Consider the following 19,446-nt stretch of genomic DNA (forward strand, 5'->3'; position numbering starts at 1 on the left):
ATGCTTACGTACATACATCTACATTTCACATACCATAACCTGTGCCTTTAATGTATACCCTAACACATACCTGAAGCCTGACGCATGCCCTAATTATAAAAAAAAATCCTGCTTAAGTACCAATAAATCTTATTCTTACCATAACACATAACATATACTGTAAATACTAACATGTATGGTAATTATTCTTACCTATACCTTGAACTTCATAGATATCATGCATCCCAAACATACCATAATAGATACACTAACCCTAAGATAGACCTTACCAGATACTGTAATGTATACCCTAACCATAACACATAGCCTAACCACTATCACATACTCTAAACCTGATATACACCCCACAAGTACCCTAAACTTATGCCAACACATCTCACAACGTTGCCTAAACCAAACTATAACCATAACCCTAATATGTACCCAAGTCTAACACAGACTCTAACCATTAGCACAGTCCCTAACAAATACCTTAACATGAACTTCAAGACCATTGTATGTATCCTAACATGTGCATAGAACGTGCCCTAACATGTTTCCTAACATGTACTTTCAACCACTAATTCATAGTCTAACAAATACCCTAACATATGCTTAAAACAATACCAGTTCCCTTACATGTACTCTAACATGTGTCCCCAAGTAACATAATAGACACCCTAACATGTTCCCTACCTTTAACATGTACCTTAACCGTAACAGATTTTCCAACACTATTTTCACTCTAACACACAAAACATGCTGTAGACACTAGGACATGCTGTAACAATCACCGTAACACATACTCTATCAATAAACCAAAAAGGTAACCCTCTCATGCACCCTGAATGTACCCTAACATACTCTAACCAAAACCCTAACCCTAACCTTAACATATATCCTAACATGCACCCTAATCACACTTATATGTACTGTAAATCCCAATACCTGCTCTAACTTGTTTCTGAAACCCTAACTACAAAGTTAATTCTAACTCCCTCCCTGAGTAACATAAATGCCCAACCTTAACTCTACCCATAACGTCAACAACCCTATACCTGAACCCTAACCTCAATGATACCATACCTAAAAAAAGTAGCCCTAACACTCATAACCATCACCATCACCATCACCCCTGACAGTAAAAACCCTATTCCTTTACCCCAATTCCTCAACAACTCTATTCCTTAAGCCTAGCCATCCCTCTCCTAACTTTGAGGGGTGGGTTAAGGTTGCTGAAATATGTTACATGCACAGCTAATCTGTAGATTTCAGTTAGCAAATGGCTTAGGATAAGGCCTAAAATTGGTGGGTGGCTTATGATACATGTTAAGGGTATGGGTCCCCTAAGCAAATCCTGACCCTACCATTAACATCAACAATACTATACCTGTACCCTATCTTAAACTATAACAACCCTAACAATAGTAACCCAAACAACACTAACCCTTATCGCTACCCCCAGACACCCAACAGCATTATTTCTTTAATCTACATCCCAACCCCAACTTACCTGACACTTACTATACATCCTTGGAGGTATATGGCCTTCTTTTGCCAAATCTGCTTAAGGTGACTCCAAGCTTCCAAACAAAAATACATAGCACTCAATCCCCACCTATACCCTCACAAATGTACACATGGCAGGTATGTGAACAGAGTGAAAGCACAACTGATCATTCACTCTGACTGACCTCCAGTCTCCCCCAAAGTTAGGCAGAGCAGAGCCCATACCATCAAGCATGATAGGGCAAGGATTTTAACTAGAACAAGCCCCACAACTGCTGAAGGTCATCAGAGTGGCCTGATGCACACTGTAAACAAACATCTGCCTTCCAAGTGCTGAAATAAGACTCCATGAGAGAATAGTCACCCCATTCTCAATGATGGGGGGGGGGGAAAAACAGGCATTAGGAGTCATATTGAGCTGTTAAAATTGTGAGGACTGGACCTATTGGCCTGGGCCTCTGATTCTATATCAGCAAAATTAAAACAAAGACTTTCTTGCAGAGGGTTGACAAAATAAAAAAGGTGCCCATAGAAATATTAACTGGCCGGGTACCAGTGGCTCACGCCTGTAATCCTAGCTATGCAGGAGGCTAAGATCTGATGATCATAGTTCAAAGCCAGCCCAGGCATGAAAGTCCATAGGACTCTTATCTGCAATTAACCCCGGGCTGGGGGCAGAAGCAACACTGTGGCTCAAGTGGTAGAGTGCTAGCCTTGAGCTAAAAGCTCATGGGCAGAACCCAGGCCCAGAGTTAAAACTCCACAATTGACCAAGAAAAAAAAAGAAAGTATTAACTGGAATATGGTGGGATTAAGACTGGATCCCCCAGCAACAAAAGTAAATACTAGCTTGGAGGGCAAATAAGTTGCAATTATTCAACTCTGCCACTGAGTGGCAATAGTCATGTCCCAATAAAAATTTATTTTGGAACTCTGGCATCTGAATTTTCACCTATCACAAATAATTCTGTTTTTTTGTGCATTGCTGAGGATGGACCACAGGACCTCACACATGTTAGGCAAGCGCTCACCACTGTACACTTTTGAGATTTTGTTCCTTTTTAACCCATTTAATTTTCTTTCATGACTGTAATCTTTGCCCATTTTGGGGGGGCCCAGAAAGTGGGGGCTTTTTCATTAATGATAACCTTTGCTTTTTGAATCTGAAAGAAAAACCTTTCTCTTCTACCTACATGGTACCCTTTGCCCCAGAGACAGGGAGGGGAGGTATATATTTAGGTAACTCTCTAACCCTGTAGTGTCATTCTTCTATTCTTCTGCTTTTGTCCTTGTTATAATGGCTCCCCAGAACAACTATCTCTCCCCCACACTCCCAGGCTCTGCTGCACCTTTCCAGCCAAGCCCTGAAGTAGCTGTGTAGGTCAAGCTAGCCACCTACTTCTCTTCTTGTGTTGTTTGTTTGTTTGTTTGTTTGTTTTGATCGGTCACAAAGGCCAGGAGCAGAAGCTCACAGCTGTAATCTTAGCTAATCAGGAGGCTGAGATCTGAGGATTGTGGTTCAAAGCCAGCCACGGCACTAAAGACGCTGACACTCTTATCTCCAAAGAATCACTAGAAAACCAGAAATGGCACTGTGGCTCAAAAGGTAGGGTGGTAGCCTTGACCTGAAGAGCTGAGACAAGGCCCCGGCCCAGCGTCCAAGCCCCATGACTGACAAAAAAAAAAAGTATTACAAACTTTTGTTTCCAGACTGGAAACCCTAACTACTCAGCTTCGTGAGTAGCTAGGGTTATAGGCATGCGCCACCAGCACTGGCATGGCCACCTACTTCTCTTGAGCTTGTTTATCTTTCTGAGAAAAAGGAACTGAGTGAGACCAGCTACTACTCAGACATCAAATGCCCAAATCAAAAGGTCCCTCCTCTGGGACGTTTCTCTGTGCCTCAGGAAAGAGAAGCATGTGGCCAGGGATGTGCCTGCATCCTGCTGTTGTCTCTACACTAGAAGACCAAGATAGACACCTGTTCCTAACACTGGGTAGATGTCAGAATGTTTACTGAGCTTTTAAGTATTTTCTACTCTGCACACTCATCTTTAAACCTCAGAAATCAGCCCAGATTTCCCTTCCTTCGTGATCACTCCAGGAGCAGGGAGTACCCTATTGGGGCATCAACAAGCCTGAACACAGAGTACCCTACTGAGGCATCAACAAGCCTGAACACAGAGTACCCTACTGGGTCATCATCTGCCTGAACAACACCTTGCTACCCCCCACCCACCCCACCCCCCCCAGACATGTTTGTCTTCATGAGCAGCTGGATACCAAGGTAATGGCTACAAGTATGATGAAGCACTGGCTGGGCAGACATAGGAATTGCAGAATAGGCAGGCAAAGTGTTTATTCACTGCTGCAATGACTGCCAGAGCCAAGCCTAAAGCTGCAGAACCACCAAGGGAAGACCTTGTTGTTTTCCAAGCCACTCCTGAACCATCAACTGTAATTCTTGTTCCTCTCTGTGCAGTTTTTTCTATTTTGTTTTTTGTCTTCTGTTGTTATCATTCTAGGGCTTGGTCTGTGGGCCTGGGCATTGTGCCAGAGCTCTTCAGCTCAAGGCTACCGCCCTACCCCTTGAACCACAGTGCCACTTCCACTTTTCTAGTGGTTATTTGGAGATAAGAGTCTCAAGGTCTTTAGGGCCTGGGTTGGCTTTGAACCACGATCCTCAGATCTCAGCCTCCTGAGTAGCTAGGATTACAGGCGTGAGCCACCACACCCGGCTCTCTGTGCAGTTTTTGTCATCAAATTAAAATCTCTGAATCCCTAGCCCAGAGACACAACAATCACTTACTGTTGATTATAACCATCTTAGTTCCAAACGATAGAAAACCCAAAATTGAGCAAAGGAGAATGTAACTTACTTTTGTCTGAGAAGGAGAAGCTAAGATGCTGCTTCAGGATCAGCTGTATCCAGGTGTATAGACAAGCACTGCTGCTCAGTGTTCAATATGTTCTGCTTTCTCTTCAGCCCATGGAAGAGGGGATGGGCTCTGATAGAGCCACAATCCACAGAAACCAACATGTCTGGGTCCTGTGGCCTCCTCTTTGACCGGTCAAGGAACAGGATTCTGGGATACTCTGTCCACAACAGTATCCCTTCTGTCTCTGGAAGATGAAGAGCTCTATAAAGAAATGCTGGAGGTGCCTCCCAGAGGAGAAAGACAAAGCCCACTATTAATCACCTTCAGAACAATGAGGTTCTCAGGTTATCCTGAAGTGAAAATAGCTTTGATGTCTACTGCTTTCCCTCCTTATGAACACTTCTGGGGCACCTAATGTGTCAGGCCCCTGTGCTAGATGCTCATCTCAGCCCGGTTGTTATGATTCCCCTCCAACTTTGACAAGAAGAAACTAAGCCTTGCAAAGACTCCTATGCACACGCACACACGCACACACTTAAAAGTCCCAGATTTGCTAGGTTGAAGATGGATGAATCAAGGCTTCAGGGCTATTGGCACAGTTGTAGATGCCATAGTCATAGATTAGGTTTACTTCTTGCCCACTCTTCCTGCAAATTTACTGCCAAATCAAAGCAGGCTATACAAGGCCTTCCTTTCCCTTACACTATACAGCACCTTCTCTCATTCCTGAACCTAACAGTGTGTTGGGGGCCGTGTGGGGTCAGAGTGACCTTGGACCTGCACAACTGAGTACACAAGGAAGTGAGCTTTTATCATGATGACTTTGGGCTATGTCAATGGCTTCTCATTTAACTTAACTGAGACTTGATTGCTGTTTTGGCAGTTTCCTGGTTTTAAGAAAAGTATTTAAGATTGGAACTTGAAATAAACAGGGCTACAGTCTTAAGCTCACAGCCTCAGTATATAGTCTTAAGTGCCCCGTGGGCTGCATTCTTGGGCTGCTGAGTTAAGCAGTAGACCTTCCGACCCCATCTTTTCTTGTCTTCTTTTCCAAGTCCTCACCCTCTACATCAGGAATCCCCATTTACTGCTGGCTGGCTCTGGCAACAGGGTACTTCTGAATCTGGGTTGCTAATGACTCAATCCTAGAAAACCCCTATCAGGAAGAGGATCTCTAGGAACCTCTTCAGGAGGTTATGGCCCTTAAGTGTCCCCTTCAGGCCCTGAAAGCTGTGCTCATATGAGCATACCATCACAACTTCTTTCTTTTCCTTACTAGTTCCCAGGGAGAGGCACAAGGGCTCCTAGCTCACGTGGCAGGTGACTCTCTAGTCCACACAGTTTATATCCCAAACAACTGGATTCCTGTGCCTGGAATAGTGAGGCCTAGCTGCAGCCACCTTCTAGTTCCAAAGGCACAAAACTGACATCTCACCAAGGGGCTGGGATTTAGCTCAGTGGCAAAAGCATTTGCCTAACAACAAGCGGAAAATCCTGGAGTGGATTCTCAATTCTCCTCACATGGGTGGGAGAGTCCCCTCCCCCCGCACGCAGGTTCACACACACGCCTACCCCCGTACCTCTTCACCCGGAGCCCCTGCACCTTCTCCAGTGTGGAGCGAGGCTTGTCCGCGGTCTCCCCGACCACCTTTCCCCGCCTCCTGTGGGAGGACGCCCGGCCTCGGGAGCGGCTCCCGCTGGGGTGAGGGTGATGAACCGGAGGGGACGGAGCCTCCTGCGGGCCGGGCCCGGCACAGATCCGAGGGCCCAAATCGGGGTGGCACGGCCCCGAGACCCCACCCCGAGACCCCACGGTCCTCCCACGGCCCCGAGACCCCACGGTCCTCCCACGGCCCCGAGACCCCACCCCGAGACCCCACGGTCCTCCCACGGCCCCGAGACCCCACGGTCCTCCCACGGCACCGAGACCCCACGGTCCTCGCCTGCCGCCCCACAGGGCCGCGGGGAGCGGGGAGCCGGGCCGCCCTCCCCAGCCGCCGCCACAGGGCCAGGGAAAGGGGGACCGGAGAGCGGGCCTGCTCACCCCGCATGGAGGTTCCCGGAGCGAGCTGCGGGCCAGCGGCTAGGAAGCTCCTAGGAGCCAGAAGGAGGGGCTGCGCGGAGACGGAGACGCGGGGCTGTGGGGGCGGAGCCCGCGAGGAGCGCGGGGCGGGGCGTGCGAGGGGCGGGCGAGGGCGGGGCTTGGGGGCGCGGGGGCGGAGCCCGTGAGGAGCGCGGGACGGGGGCGGGGCGTGGGGGGGCGCGAGGGCGGGGCGTGCGTGGGGCGGGGCATGTCAGCAGTGGGAGCGAGGGAGGCGCGTGAGGGGGGCGGGGCTAGAAGCTGAGCACGTGAGGAGCTGGGCGAGGGCGGGTGCGTGCGAGGGGCGGGGCGTGCGAGGGGCGGAGCTCGTGGGGAGCGGGGCGGGGGCGGAGCTCGTGGGGAGCGGGGCGTGGCCTGGGGGCGGGGCGTGGGCGGGGCGGGGCGGAGCTCGTGGGTAGCTGGGCCGGGGCGGGGCCGGGGCGGGGGCGGAGCCTGGGGGCGGAGCTCGTGGGGAGCGGGGCGGGGCCTGGGGGCGGGGCCTGGGGGCGGGGGCGGAGACCTGGCGAGCTTGCGTGAGCTGGCTGTCGTCCCTGAGACCACCTCGGTCTCGGGGGCCGCAGTCTGCGCTTCCTCTTTATCCAGCGTTTCTCTCTGGTTTCTCCGCGGTAATGACAACGTGTCCCGTGCTTCCTGGGTGCCGCCCGGGCCCAGCCTGGCAGGACGTCCTCTCCCGAAGCCTGCGGGGCACCAGTGCCTCCCGGGTGTAACTCCAGCTTCCAGGAAGCTTAGATCCGGATTCAGCTCCAAAGCCAGCAGGCAGGAAAGGCTCCAATCTCCGATTAAGCACCCAAAGCAGGAAGTGGAGCCGTGGCTGATGTGGGACAGAGTCCGCCTTCAGCGGAAAACCTCGGGGACAACGCGCAAGCCTCCACACCCCGGTCCATGCTAGGCAGGAAGGGAAAAGCCATGTAATCAAGCTGTTTTCGAAGTGCAATAAAGGAGGTATGCTCAAGATGCATAAAAAGCGCATGAGATGCGCCTGCCAAACGGCTTGGGCCGATCAGTAGCGGATGTGTGCGGTAGAAAAAGACCGTGAGTGTAAAAATACGACGAGGCATTTCTCAGAAGACACACGAGGACAGGGAGAATGATGGCCGGAAATGACAGGTGCCCAGTGACAAAGAGGAACATGGTATTGACACCGAATTGCCTATACCTGAACATCACTGAACTCTCAATTTTGAGAGAAGTATGATATAATGAAACGAATATTGAAAGACGCACCTGAATGGTTCCTAACTGGGGAATGCTCAGAATAAAGGCAGTAGTTCATCTAGGCAAATGCCGTAAAGCTCTAAGAACCAACAGACTCCATCACCCAAATACTGTTCTTACCCGTTGCGGTTATGATTTCCTTCCCAGGACGCCTAGGAGAACATGCACAGGTGACATCAGTGAGCAGTACTGAAGCAGCCGTAGAATACAGGACACTGTAACGTGCCCTGTCAGACTCCTGTAGAGGAGCCCGTCCTGGTGACTCCCAAGCACTGGAGCATCTGGCGGCCCCGTGTTAGGAGGAGCGGCAGCAGTGGTAATATCCTCACTCATCTCTAACACTGATCCCATAGTTGTACCTTGCATATTGCTTAACTGATGACTTCTCCAAAGCTTCCTGCAGAGCATAACACTTCAAGGCACTGGGTGTGAACATCGTCGCTGAACTTAACCATTACTCCTAATCCTTCATCATGGCTAAACCTAACCCCTCAGCTCACCCCGAAACATCCTACATAAATGCTCCTCTCCCCCTCCTGGTAGCAGGATCTCCCTAGAGACCTGGCCCACTGTGCTCTGGGGTCTGCCTCTGACACATGCCTGGGAGAGGTGCAGAGGGCGGTGCTCAGACGGGACAGCCACCCCCTCAGCAGGCCCTGAGCAGGTCTGGTGTGCTGAGGGTGCACTTTAGCAGCAGGGGGCGAGTGGGTGCAGTCTAGCTCCTCCAGCTAAAGGGAAGAACTCCATGCAGGAAGGAGCTGGCAGAAAACTGCCCCAAAGGGCTTACTTTTCCATGCCCAAAGACTGGGCCAAGAAAAAAGTGGACACTTGTAACAGAGAGAAGGAAGGGGGTGCCCATACCCCATGTAATGGTAGAAATTGGGGTGAGAGAGGAGAAAGCTAACAGCTCAGTTTAGTGTCTTGCAAAAATAGTCATTCATGGCAACTAGGTAGAGTCCAACACTTTTTTTTTAATTCCTTGGAATTGGTATTGTGTGGGATGTGGACGAAGGATGTACCCCTGGCTACAAAACCTGAGGACAGACCACTAGTTATACTCCAATACTACTACTTAATTAACTCATTGAAGAAAAACATTGATGAGGGGCCCAGGGAATGTAGGGAGGTGACCTGGAATTCGATCCTCAGCAAGCAAGCAAGGTGGACACAAAAACTTGCTGGTTCTTGTAAGCTTTGTTTTCCTGATGGAATAAAACACATGTAACACTATTAAAACCTTAATTTTCTGAATCTATCATCCCTTCCAAAATGTAAAACAGAGGCAGATAGGCAATTCAGGGACAAGGGATAAGGGAATAGCAGCTGGTAATTCAGAGACAGACACTTTCTCAAAGAAATGCTGCTGCATTTGGTTATAAAGAAAGTAGAAAAAGGCAAAAGTTCAATGCCCAGCCAGGCATGGTGGCTCATGCCTATAATCCTAGCTACTCAGGAGGCTGTGATCTGTGTATTGAGGTTCATAGCCAGCTAGGGCACTAAAGAATGTGAGAGTCTTATCTCTAATTAACTACTAGAAAACATTAAGTGGGATTGTGGCTCAAGGGGTAGGGTAGTAGTCTTGAGCTGAAGAGCTCAGGGACAGCACCCAGGCCCAGAGTTCAAGTCCCATGACCCTCAAAAAAATAAAAAAGCACAGCTCCCTTACTTTTGTTAAAATAATTAATACATTCTGGAAACTAATCAGAGATATCTTATAGGGGAAAAAAACAGAGCTTGTTGCCAATATCTCATCCTATAATCCTACCTACTCAGGAGGCTGAGAATCTTGGTTCAAAGCCAGCATGGGCATGAAAGTCCAGAAGACTTTTACTTCTAACTAACCAACAGAAAACCAGAAGCTGTGACTCAAACAATAGAACAGAAAAGCTCAGGGACAGCACCCAGGTTCTGTGTTCAAGTATCACAACAACAAAAGAAAAAAAGTAAAAGAAAAGGAAAGAATCTGGGTGCTACTGGCTCACTCCTGTAATCCTAGCCACTCAGTAAGCTAAGATCTCAGGATTGTGGTTAAAACCAGCTAAGACAGGGAGGTCCATGAAATTGTTATGCCCAATTAACTACTAAAATGTCAGACGTGGAGCTGTGACTCAACTGGTAATGTATTATTAGCCTTGAGTACAAAAGCTGAAGGACAGTGACCAGGCCCTGCCTTAAACCCCCAGGACTGGCACAGAAAGAAACCAGGAGTGGGGGGTTAAGGGGGAATAGGAAGGAAGAAAGGAAGGAAGGAAGGGATGGAGGATGGAGGGATGGATGGAGGGAAGGAGGGAGGGAGGGAGGGAGGGAGGGAGGGAGGAAGGAAGGAAGGAAGGAAGGAAGGGAAGGAAGGGAGAGATGGAGGGAGGGAGGGAGGGAGGAAGGAAGGAAGGAAGGAAGGAAGGAAGGAAGGAAGGAAGGAAGGAAACAAAAGTTACATGGCAGAGGGAAGGAAAAAATCCGAACACCAAAACAAGCACAAAGGAAAAATGACTCCTCTGGGCACAAAATATCTCTAAAGTACTTACCTCAATATGGACACCTGTGTGCATATCTCAAAGGAAGCACGTTTCAGAACGCATCTAAACAATGACAGGAAAGCAACCACAGGATTATTTTTAAACTTTACCAGCTCTAACTCGATAGCTTTTTTTTTCTTTCTGTTTCTTTTTAATTTTTCTTTTTTTCTTCTCTAACCAATATTCTACAACATTGAACTCAGGGCCTGCAACTTGATCAGCTTCCTCACTTGATAAGAGATGTACCACTTGAGCTACACCTCAGCCTTACTTTTGGAGATAGAACATCTTAGAATTTTCTGCCAGTGCTTGTTCCTAAACAAAGTGCTCAGGCTCCAAAGCTAGGATTATAAGTCTGGGCGTTTTTTTCCCCCCTCGGGGGTGGGAGGGCAGAATTTTGCCAACTTTGAGATCCAGGCTGACATCTTTCCTGCCACTGCCTCCTAATGAGTGCCCCCTGACACTACAGGACAGCATTTGCCACTACAGCTGTAGGGGAACTTCAAGCTTTTTGCATGTCCTCCAACTCTCCATTGGCCCCTAACCACATATCAAACAACAGGACACTGAGAATAAGGGACCCCTGTATCTTGACTCCCTCGGACACTCCTCCACCTCAGCATGTGTGTAACATGTCTTCTGTCAGTTTAAAACTTCCTCACATGGTTCATGACAGAACTCAACAAAAAAGGCCACTTGCCTGACGTGATTGAGTCCCATACAGCCACAGCAGGAACATCTTTTCAGCTCAATGACCATAGTCTCCAAGGGTATAAGGGGTTCTGCCTGTGACTAGCAGATGGCTGAGTTCTTCAGCCCTCTGTATGTTGCAGTCATCCACAGTCTGTTCTGTCCTCTTTTCCAGGTCTCACTTATCAGTTTGTTTGTTTGTTTTGTTTTGTTTTTTTTTGTCCATAGTGGGACTTGAACTCTGGGCCTGGACACTGTCCCTGAGCTCTTCAGCTCAAGACTACCACCCTACTACTTGAGTTATCTGCTTTTTTCTTTCTTTTTCATCTGTCCTTTCCTCATGTAAATTGAAGGTTTGAGTCCTCTATTGTAGCATCATCTTCAGAATCTGAATGTTCTTCACTTTAGGCAGCAGGCACTATCTGATGGTCCATGGGTAGTCTTTCGTTGGCGGAGAAATGTCCACCAGCCCATTAGTTACTTAGGACTCTGTTTACATTGCAACCTCTTACCTATCACTTAGGTCACTACTGAGAGAGGCTGGATTCCTGCAGTGTCAACAGACCATGGTTCTACAGTTTTACAAGCAAAATGCAAAAACAAAGGCAAGAAAAGAAAATGCTTATAAGCTCATTGGACTAACAAATATGGATGTGTTCAATACAGTGATTATGAAGGAATTGAACCTAAAAACTTCTGAGAAGGAACAAATGCATAATAAAAAAAACCTAAGAAGATCCATACTTTAAAAATTCCTGAAAGGAAAAATAAAGCATTGACAGGACAAAGTACTTGTCCTCCTGGCATATGTCAGTTTAGGATAATATCAATGGCATTCTGTTAGCATATTCATGCCCTCTTGGTGACAATGAGGAGCACATATACACAAGGTTGTGCATTCTAGCTAGCTTCCTGTAGCAATCTTCCCTTAGAGGACACAGGCTTGGTAAAGTTTCAACTTGAGTCTGGTTGGTATTTTATAAGACTTATTTCTATGCGTATGTAACATAAATATGTTTGAAATGCCAAGAAGCAGTTCAGACTCAGTGTCACACTTAAACATGTTACATATGCACATTTGTTCAGTTTTTGCTTTCATGAAGCAAAATTAAGAATATATAGTTAAAAGGGAAGAATGTATATCAAGGACAATAAATGCTTTATGTCTGAGTTGAGGGGAACAGTTCCAGAAAGCAAAAAGGCCTAAAGTTTTATCAATTTTTTCTTGAAATTTTTATTTATATTTTTCTTTTTTGATCATGGAGCTTGAACTTAGGAACTGGGCACTATCCCTGAGATTTTTCTCTCAAGGCCAGCACTCTACCACTTGAGCCACAACAGCACGTCCAGGTTTCTGGAAGTTAGTTGAAGATAAGAATCTTAGGGTTTTTTCTTCCCAGGCTGGCTTCAAATCACAATCCTCAGATCTCAGCCTCCTGAGTACCTAGGATGACAGTTCTAAGCCACTGGCACTTGGATACATTTTATCATTTGTGTAAGCACTCTTTTCCTTTTACTCTGTTTCAGTATGTTCCTACTACTTTTAAGTATCTTTTTATGTGTTTATGTACAATTTTTAATGTTGAAATGACTTTTACAAAATTTTGGATTTACATGATGTTGTTTGATTTTCCAATACTGTTAGGAATTTTCCTAATAAGATGGTGTGTGTGGGGGGGATGTGTTTCCAGTAAACCACTCTTAGTGGCTTTGTCTACAGTTTCGCAGTACTGAGAATAGAATTTGGGGCCTTGTACTGATGGGTAAGTGCTTTACAATTGGAATCCATTTAGCCTTTCTTTTTTATGAGTATTTCTGAGATGCGGGTTATCTCACTTTTGGCTGAAGCTGCCCTGATAGGAATCCTTTGTAGTGCACTGCTGTTTTTATAGCTGCTAAGATGAAGGCCCAGGAAAAAAAGCAATCCTAAACTGTTTTTCTGTACAAAACATATCTGTTAATAGCTTCATATACTATAAGATAGAATTACATACAAATAACACAATTGAATAAAACAGAAATTACTTCTCCAAGCAACCAAGATCCCTTTGGAAAGCCCACAAGATGGCACTCACAATAGCCTTTTTTTAAATTCACGCCTGGAGTTAAAAATGTGATCTCTGTTTTCTTCCTGTTTTCAGAGTGAATCAGCAGCAGACTACCCCGGAGCCAGACTGAGGTGGCTGAGAAATACCCTCCTGTAGCAAACCACCACTCTTTCCCAGACTGATCAGAGGCCCAGGTGAGAAAACAGCCCAAAACCCTTTAGGGCTGATGTGGAGCCCAGCAGTTGATTGGGAAACACCAAAAATTGCCTAATTCTGTTTACATGGAAACATCTAGAACAGTCAAATCGACTGCTAGGCACTGATAACTCATATCTGTAATCCTAGTTATTCCGGAAGCTGTGATCTGAGGATCACAGTTTGAAGCCAGTCTGGGTTAGAAAGGCTAACAGACTTCGTGGGGGGGGGGGGGCATCTCTTTTTGAAAAATGAATTTACTTTATTGTTACTATAGAGCTAATGTACAGAGATTGCCATCACCATGACTCCAGTGATGGGTATATTTCCTTTAGTACAGAGTCTTCTGTCCTAGCCTCCCTTCAGTCTCCATCCACGAGTTCACTCTCATTGGTGTCCACCGAGCTCCACTTTTTGGATTTCATTTCAGAATGCATAGTATTTTATATAAACACGAAGAGGCCTTAGGCATTGCACTTTTGTGTTTCTCTCCTAAGAGTATCCTTGTTTGGTTCCACTGTAGAAGTACATGGTATCTATGTGAATTTCAAATTTAATTTCCTCCTATCTGAGAGAACAAGGGCACATTTTAAAGGGAAAGCAAGGCTGGGTCTGGAAGCACCAGGCCCAAGGTCCCAGAGTCCTGCGGACGCGGGGCCTGGACTGGGACCCGAGCCCCTGGGGGACGCAGAGCAGGGACTGGGACCCGAGCCCCGGGGGGACGCGGGGCCGGGACTGGGACCCGAGCCCCGGGGGGACGCAGAGCAGGGACTGGGACCCGAGCCCCGGGGGGACGCAGGGCCGGGTGGGACCCGAGCCCCGGGGGGACGGGGGACGCAGAGCGGGGACTGGGACCCGAGCCCTGGGGGGACACAGGGCCTGGACTGGGACCCAAGCCCCGGGTGGACGCAGGACCGGGACTCGAGCCCCGGGGGGACGCAGAGCGGGGACTGGGACCCGAGCCCCGGGGGGACGCACGCGGGCCTGGACTGGGACCCGAGCCCCGGGGGGACGCAGGGCCTGGATTGGGACCCGAGCCCCGGGGGACGCACGCGGGCCTGGACTGGGACCCGAGCCCCGGGGGACGCAGGGCGGGGACTGGGACCCGAGCCCCGGGGGACGCAGGGTCGGGTGGGAGCCCGAGCCCCGGGGGGGGGGGGACGCAGAGCGGGGACTGGGACCCGAGCCCCGTGGGGACGCAGGGCCGGGACTGGGACCCGAGCCCCGGGGGGACGCACGCGGGCCTGGGGCCGGGGCTGGCAGGCGAGCCGCGCCGCTCCCGAGGGCGGGGACGCGTCGTGGGTCCACCCCGGCACGGACCGCGCGGGCGGCCGGCCCCGCCCGGCTCCGGGCTGGGACAAAGGCTGGGCGGCGGGCGGAAGTGGCCGGCGGAGGCCGCGCCGGGCCGGGGCCCTTTAAGGGGAGCGGGGCGGGGCGGGCGGCGCGGCGCGGAGGGCGGCGGCGCGGCGGCGGCGCTCGAGCTCCGCGGGGCTGCGTCCGCGCCCGGCCCCCTCGCCCTCGCCCGCTGCGCGCCCGCGGACTCCCGCGGCCCCGCGCCCCGCACGGCGTTCGCCCGCCGAGCCGCAGCCATGCCGCCGCGGCGCAGCATCGTGGAGGTGAAGGTGCTGGACGTGCAGAAGCGGCGCGTGCCCAACAAGCATTACGTGAGTCCGGGCCCCGCGCCGCCCGAGCCCCGAAACTTGTGCCTCCGCGCCTCCCCCTCCCCCCCCCCCCGGTCCTTCCCGGTCCCCGCGCCGCGCGCCCGGGGCTCCGCCTCCGGCTCGCCGACCCTCCCGCGCCTCCCTGCCCAGCCCCTCGCCTCCGCGGCCCCCGCCCGGACTGCCAGGCCTTCGCCTGGAATCGAGGGAGTGGCACCGCTGCGAGCCTGCTCTGTCCACACGGCCTCGTCCGGGGCCGCAGACCGGGCGCCCCGGCCGCGCGCGGGCAGCCCCGCCTCGGGTATCCGGATAGCCCCCCTCGGGTCTGGTGTCTGGTTAGCCCCCCTCAGGTCTCTGGATAGCCCCCCTCAGGTCTCTGGATAGCCCCCCCTCGGGTCTGGTCTCTGGATAGCCCCCCCTCGGGTCTGGTCTCTGGATAGCCCCCCTCGGGTCTGGTCTCTGGATAGCCCCCCTCAGGTCTCTGGATAGCCCCCCCTCGGGTATGGTCTCTGGATAGCCCCCCTCGGGTCTGGTCTCTGGATAGCCCCCCTCAGGTCTCTGGATAGCCCCCCTCAGGTCTCTGGATAGCCCCCCCTCGGGTCTGGTCTCTGGATAGCTCCCCCCCGGGTCTGGTCTCTGGATAGCCCCCCTTGGGTCTGGTCTCTGGATAGCTCCCCCTCGGGTCTGGTCTCTGGATAGCCCCCCTCGGGTCTGGTCTCTGGATAGCCCCCCTCGGGTCTGGTCTCTGGATAGCCCCCCTCAGGTCTCTGGATAACCCCCCCTCGGGTCTGGTCTCTGGATAGCCCCCCCTCGGGTCTGGTCTCTGGATAGCCCCCCTCGGGTCTGGTCTCTGGATAGCCCCCCTCGGGTCTGGTCTCTGGATAGCCCCCCTCAGGTCTCTGGATAACCCCCCCTCGGGTCTGGTCTCTGGATAGCCCCCCTCGGGTCTGGTCTCTGGATAGCCCCCCTCGGGTCTGGTCTCCGGATAGCCCCCCCTCGGGTCTGGTCTCTGGATAGCCCCCCCTCGGGTCTGGTCTCCAGATAGCCCCCCTCGAGTCTGGTCTCTGGATAGCCCCCCCTCGGGTCTGGTGTCTGGATAGCCCCCCTCGGGTCTGGTCTCCGGATAGACCCCTCGAGTCTGGTGTCTGGATAGCCTCCCCTCGGGTCTGGTCTCTAGATAGCCTCCCCTCGGGTCTCCGGATAGCCCCCCTCGGGTCTGGTCTCCGGATAGCCCCCCTCGGGTCTGGTCTCTGGATAGCCCCCCCTCGGGTCTGGTCTCTGGATAGCCCCCTCTCGGGTCTCTGGATAGCCCCCCTCGGGTCTGGTCTCTGGATAGCCCCCCCTCGGGTCTGGTCTCTGGATAGCCCCCCTCGGGTCTGGTCTCTGGATAGCCCCCCCTCGGGTCTGGTCTCTGGATAGCCCCCCCTCGGGTCTGGTCTCTGGATAGCCCCCCCTCGGGTCTGGTCTCTGGATAGTCCCCCTCGGGTCTGGTCTCTAGATAGCCCCCCCTCGGGACTGGTCTCTGAATAGCCCCCCCCTCGGGTCTGGTGTCTGGATAGCCCCCCCTCGGGTCTGGTGTCTGGATAGCCCCCCTCGGGTCTGGTCTCTGGATTGCGCCCTCGGGTCTGGTCTCTGGATAGCCCCCCCTCGGGTCTGGTCTCCGGATAGCCCCCCCCTCGGGTCTGGTCTCCGGATAGCCCCCCCTTGGGTCTCCGGATAGCCCTCGCCCTCGGGTCTGGTCTCTGGATAGCCCCCCCTCGGGTCTCCGGATAGCCTCCCTCAGGTCTGGTATCTGGATAGCCCCCCCTCGGGTCTCTGGATAGCCCCCCTCGGGTCTGGTCTCTGGATAGCCCCCCCTCGGGGCTGGTCTCTGGATAGCCCCCCATTGGGTCTCTGGATAGTCCCCCCTCGGGTCTGGTCTCTGGATAGCCCCCCTCAGGTTTCTGGATAGCCCTCCCTCGGGTCTGGTCTCTGGATAGCCCCCCCTCGGGTCTGGTCTCTGGATAGCCCCCCTCGGGTCTGGTGTGTGGATAGCACCCCCTCGGGTCTGGTCTCTGGATAGCCCCCCTCGGGTCTGGTGTCTGGATAGCCCCCCCCTCGGGTCTGGTCTCCGGATAGCCCCCCCTTGGGTCTGGTCTCCGGATAGCCCCCCCTTGGGTCTCCGGATAGCCCTCCCCCTCGGGTCTGGTCTCTGGATAGCCCCCCTCAGGTCTGGTCTCTAGATAGGCCCCCCCTCGGGACTGGTCTCTGAATAGCCCCCCCCCCCGGTCTGGTCTCTGGATAGCCCCCCCCCCTCGGGTCTGGTGTCTGGATAGTGCCCCTCGGGTCTGGTCTCTGGATAGCACCCCCCCTCGGGTCTGGTCTCTGGATAGCCCCCCTCAGGTCTGGTCTCTAGATAGCCCCCTCCTCGGGACTGGTCTCTGAATAGCCCCCCCCCCCCGGTCTGGTCTCTGGATAGCCCCCCCCTCGGGTCTGGTCTCCGGATAGCCCCCCCTCGGGTCTGGTCTCCGGATAGCCCCCCCTTGGGTCTCCGGATAGCCCTCCCCTTGGGTCTGGTCTCTGGATAGCCCCCCCTCGGGTCTGGTCTCTCGATAGCCCCCCTCGGGTCTGGTCTCTGGGTAGCCGCCCCCCTCGGGTCTGGTCTCCGGATAGTCCCCCCTCGGGTCTGGTCTCTGGATAGCCCCCCCTCAGGTCTGGTTTCGGGATAGCCCCCCACGGATCTCTGGATAGCCCCCCCCCTCGGGTCTGGTCTCCGGATAGCCCCCACCTCAGGTCTGGTGTCTGAATAGCCGCCCCCCTCGGGTCTGGTCTCTGGATAGCCCCCCTTGGGTCTGGTCTCTGAGTAGCCCCCCACCTCGGGTCTGATCTCTGGATAGCCCCCCTCGGGTCTGGTCTCTGGATAGTGCCCCTCGGGTCTGGTCTCTGGATAGCACCCCCCCCTCGGGTCCGGTCTCTGGATAGCTCCCCCTCGGGTCTGGTCTCTGGATAGCCCCCCTTAGGTCTCTGGATAGCCCCCCTCGGGTCTGGTCTCCAGATAGTCCCCCCCTTGGGTCTCCCATAGTCCCCCCTGTGGGATCGCAGGAATGGATTATTGGAGGGGCCTGTTATCCAGTTGCTTCAGTTTAAAAACATAGGAAAGTTTTCTTTTCCTTGGAGCTCAGTGAAAAGAGGATCTTGTGTGAAGATGATCAGGGCAGGGAAAATGGAACAGCCGGTGTCATTTTGCGGAAGAGGCAGCTGAAGCCTCTTGGCTGTGGCCGAATGCAGGCAGGCCTTCTCTTCTGGATGGCGTGCCTGCGGTGGCAGTGAGTTGCAGTTGTAAAATGGCTTTGGAGGGGCTACTCAGGAACCGGGTCTGAGTTTGGAGTGGCCTGGGGACTCCTCAGAGCTCAGGGTGAAGAGGAGATCTAGCCCTGGCTTCCTCCAAGAGGAAAAAAGGGCTCTGGTGGTGACAAGTGGGCAGTGCCAAAGCCAGCTACAGAGAAGTTAACCAGAAAGGAAAAAAGCAAGAGGGAGGGAAAAATGCTAACAAAAGAAGTGAAGAACAATGACAGGAAAAGGGCGTTGGCTCGGGATGCCACTCTCTGCACTCCCTGAAATCTCTTTTAGATCTGCTTCTTAACATTCTAACAAGGGAGATTTACATGCTTTCCTTGAATAGCCTGTGAAATTCTGGAAGGAGTTAGATGGGAATCTGTGGTACACTCTACTAAGAAGAGAGTGCTGAGTTAGCCTATATTGTTATTGGCTGGGCAGCCAGTTATTCAACCCTGTCCACAGCAGGGGGGAGCTATTTCCTGGACCTTCAGCATCTTTAAATATAAACTTTCCTTTGATTCCAAAGCGAAATCCAGTGGTCTTTTTTTTTTTAATTTCCTCTTCTTCCTCCTCCTCTTCCTCCTCCTCTTCCTCCTCCTCTTCCTCTTCCTCCTCCTCCTCCTCTTCCTCCTCCTCCTCTTCCTCCTCCTCCTCCTCCTCCTCTTCCTCCTCCTCCTCCTCCCTCACGGCTACTTCAAAGGCTGCCAAATCTTGGTTCTTGTTGGAGCCTGTTGAATGTGTTAACTGATCACCTCTCACCTACTTACGTTCCTGTCCACTCTTGTCATATATATTCAGCGACAGTGCTTAAACCCATTTTTACAGATGAAAAAAATGAAGGCTCAGAAAGGTGAGGTCTTGGGGCCAGGAGTTTGGCCCAGTGGTAGAGTGCTTGCCTAGCAAGCACAAAGACACAGATTCTCAGTACCACTTACATAGAAAAAAAAGCCAGAAGTGGTGCTGAGGCTCAAGTGGTAGAGCTCTATCTAGCCTGAGAGAGAAAGTCCAAAGACAGTGCTGAGGCCTGAGCTCAAGCCCAGGACTGGGGGGGCAGAGGGAAGGTGAGTTCTTATGCTTTACCAAATCAGACAAAAGCATGGTGTTTCACCAGAACACACCAGTTCCCAGATCCCAAACCCAATCCCCACTAGACACCAGCATGGGAAAGATTCTCTTGAAATCTGGGAAATATGCCATACCATTTGTGATAAGCCAAAAGTGTGTGAGTCTGCCCAAGCACATTTTCCTTTGCTGGTGCTATGAAGGGCCTACAGTATTGCTGGGCATTTCCATTTGCAAGGAGCCCACTAAGATGTGTTCAGCCCTTGGGTTCACAGC

At 52.1% G+C, this 19,446-nt stretch overlaps 1 protein-coding gene across 2 annotated transcripts in view; it reads left to right on the forward strand.

Annotated features, from left to right (window-relative positions):
• Positions 1 to 14,668: 14,668 nt before the first annotated feature.
• The window catches only part of Sh3pxd2b (SH3 and PX domains 2B), a 66,882-nt gene continuing 62,104 nt past the window's right edge, over positions 14,669 to 19,446 (forward strand). For both annotated transcript variants that reach the window (XM_090321210.1, XM_090321211.1), the window contains exon 1: positions 14,669 to 14,796. In XM_090321210.1, coding sequence (XP_090177336.1) covers positions 14,722 to 14,796 — 75 coding nt within the window. In that variant the 5' untranslated portion in view covers positions 14,669 to 14,721. The remainder of the gene's footprint in view (positions 14,797 to 19,446) is intronic.

This window comes from Megascapheus bottae, chromosome 29 (assembly GCF_031878675.1).
Source record: "Megascapheus bottae isolate mThoBot1 chromosome 29, mThoBot2.hap1, whole genome shotgun sequence".
Classification (NCBI taxonomy): Eukaryota; Metazoa; Chordata; class Mammalia; order Rodentia; family Geomyidae; genus Megascapheus; species Megascapheus bottae.